Source organism: Mus caroli, chromosome X (genome assembly GCF_900094665.2).
Source record: "Mus caroli chromosome X, CAROLI_EIJ_v1.1, whole genome shotgun sequence".
NCBI classification, from domain to species: domain Eukaryota; kingdom Metazoa; phylum Chordata; class Mammalia; order Rodentia; family Muridae; genus Mus; species Mus caroli.
Genome location: NC_034589.1, coordinates 55,819,317 through 55,821,572, shown reverse-complemented (window position 1 = coordinate 55,821,572; position 2,256 = coordinate 55,819,317). Strand labels below are relative to the sequence as shown.

General features: G+C 40.4%; 1 protein-coding gene across 1 annotated transcript in view; it reads left to right on the top strand.

Annotated features, from left to right (window-relative positions):
* Positions 1-1,630: 1,630 nt before the first annotated feature.
* Positions 1,631-2,256, top strand: part of CXHXorf66 (chromosome X CXorf66 homolog) — a 4,462-nt gene continuing 3,836 nt past the window's right edge. The window contains exon 1 of the mRNA XM_021153941.1: positions 1,631-1,781. Coding sequence (XP_021009600.1) covers positions 1,702-1,781 — 80 coding nt within the window. The 5' untranslated portion in view covers positions 1,631-1,701. The remainder of the gene's footprint in view (positions 1,782-2,256) is intronic.

Below are 2,256 nucleotides of genomic sequence, written 5' to 3'. Positions count from 1 at the left end.
TCTTCTTATTGTGTCCTGGATTTTCTGGATGTTTTGGGTTAGGAGCTTTTTGCTTTCTGCATTTTCTTCGACTGTTGTGTCAATGTTTTCTATGTTATCTTCTGCTCCTGATATTCTCTCCTCTATCTCTTGTATTCTGTTGGTGATGCTTGCATCTATGACTCCTGATCTCTTTCTTAGGTTTTGTAACTCCAGGGTTGTCTCCCATTGTGATTTCTTTATTGTTTCTGTTTTAATTTTTAGATCTTAGATGGTTTTGTTCATTTTCTTCACCTGTTTGATTGTATTTCCTATAATTCTTTAAGGGATTTTTGTGTTTTCTCTTTAAGGGCTTCCAATTGTTTACCTGTGTTCTCCTGTATTTCTTTAAGGGCGTTATTTATGTACTCTATCATTATCACGAGAAGTGATTTTTAGATCTGAATCTTGCTTTTCCACTGTGATAGTATATCCAGGACTTGCTATTGTGGGAGAATTGGGTTCTGATGATGCCAAGTAATCTTGTTTTCTGTTGTTTATGTTCTTAGGCTTGCCTCCTGCCATCTGATTATCTCTAGTACTACTTGCCCTTGATATATCTGACTAGAGTCTATCCTTTCTGTGATCCTGGTTGTGTCAGAATCCTCAGAGTTCAGTTGCCTCTGTGATCCTGGGATTCTGGGATTCTGGGATCCTGAGATCCTGGGTGTGTCAGAGCTCCTGGGTGTCAAGCTGCCTCTGGGAATCTGAGATCCTAGTGTGACCAAGCTCCTGGAATCCTGTGATCCTGTGGTACTGGGCATGTTAGAGCACCTGGGAGTGAAGCTTCTTCTGGATGTTGTGGGACTGGCTGTGGAGTTAGCGCTCAAGGTCTGCTCATTGCAGACCTGGGCATGTTAGAGTGGCTGTCAGAGGATCTTCCTCTGGGTGTTGTGGGACTGTCTGGAGTTGGAACCCTTGCCACTAGTCAGGCGGAGTTCCTGGGTTCCTGGGTCCTGCTGGTCCTAGATACTTCCGGTGTTGGGGCAGATGTGAATTCCTCCAGAAACATTTTAAAGATTAAGATTAAGATTTAAAAAATCACTGAAGACCTAGAAAGATGGCTCAGTGGTTAAGAACTCTTGTTGTTGTCACAGAACATCTGGTTTAGTTCCTGGCACTCATATGGTTTACAAGCAGTTATAACTCTGGTTTCAAAGTATTTGACACTGTCTTCTAACTTCTTTCAGGTTCCAGGCACACAGACATATGTTGAACATAAATACATAAAAGCAAATACTCATACCCATTAGGCAAACACTCATATACATAAAGTTAACAAGTTTTGGGTTTTTCAAGACAGGGTTTCTCTGTGTAAAAAAAAAAAAATACATTTAAAAATCTTTGAGAGTAGCTGGGCATGGCGGCGCATGCCTTTAATTCCAGCACTTGTGAGGCAGAGGCAGGCAGATTTCTGAGTTCAAGGCCAGCCTGGTCTACAAAGTGAGTTCCAGGACAGCCAGAGCTACACAGAGAAACCCTGTCTAAAAAAATCAAAACAAAACAAACAAACAAAAATCTTTGAGAAAGAGATTTGACAAGCCAATTTCAAAGTGGAAGTAAACTAGTTTACCTAACACAGGTTGTAATGGTACAATCTTTTTTGCAGTTGAAACTACTAAATCGAGAGGACCAAAATTGGATGATTTTAGAAAACGACTTCTTGGTTTTATAGTTGGAATTATGATCATAGCCTTCACCTTTACCTGTTTCTGTCTACTCCATTACAATTGTATGGTTGAGGAGGTACAACCACCAGGAGGGTAAGTTTTATGCACTTAATTTAAAACCAGTGTATGTATGTGTGTGGGTATAGGGGTATGGTATAGGTGCATAGGTTGTGCTCACATATAGAAACCACAGGAAGATTTCAGGTGTGTCCTTCTCAATTAATGTATGCTTTATTACATTGAGACAAGATGTGTCACTCAATCTAGAGGTAGGCTTACAGGCAGGAAACCCTAGCAATCTTCCTGCCTCTACCTCTCTCAATGCATGTGGGATACATGCATATGCTACCATACACATCTTTTTACATGGTTTTTTTTTATTATGGCTGTATTTTTTTTATTTTTAATATTTTTATTACATATTTTCCTCAATTACATTTCCAATGCTATCCCAAAAGTCCCCCATAGCGCCCCCCCACTTCCCTACCCACCCATTCCCATTCTTTTGGCCCTGGCATTCCCCTATATTGGGGCATATAAAGTTTGCAAGTCCAATGGGCCTCTCTTT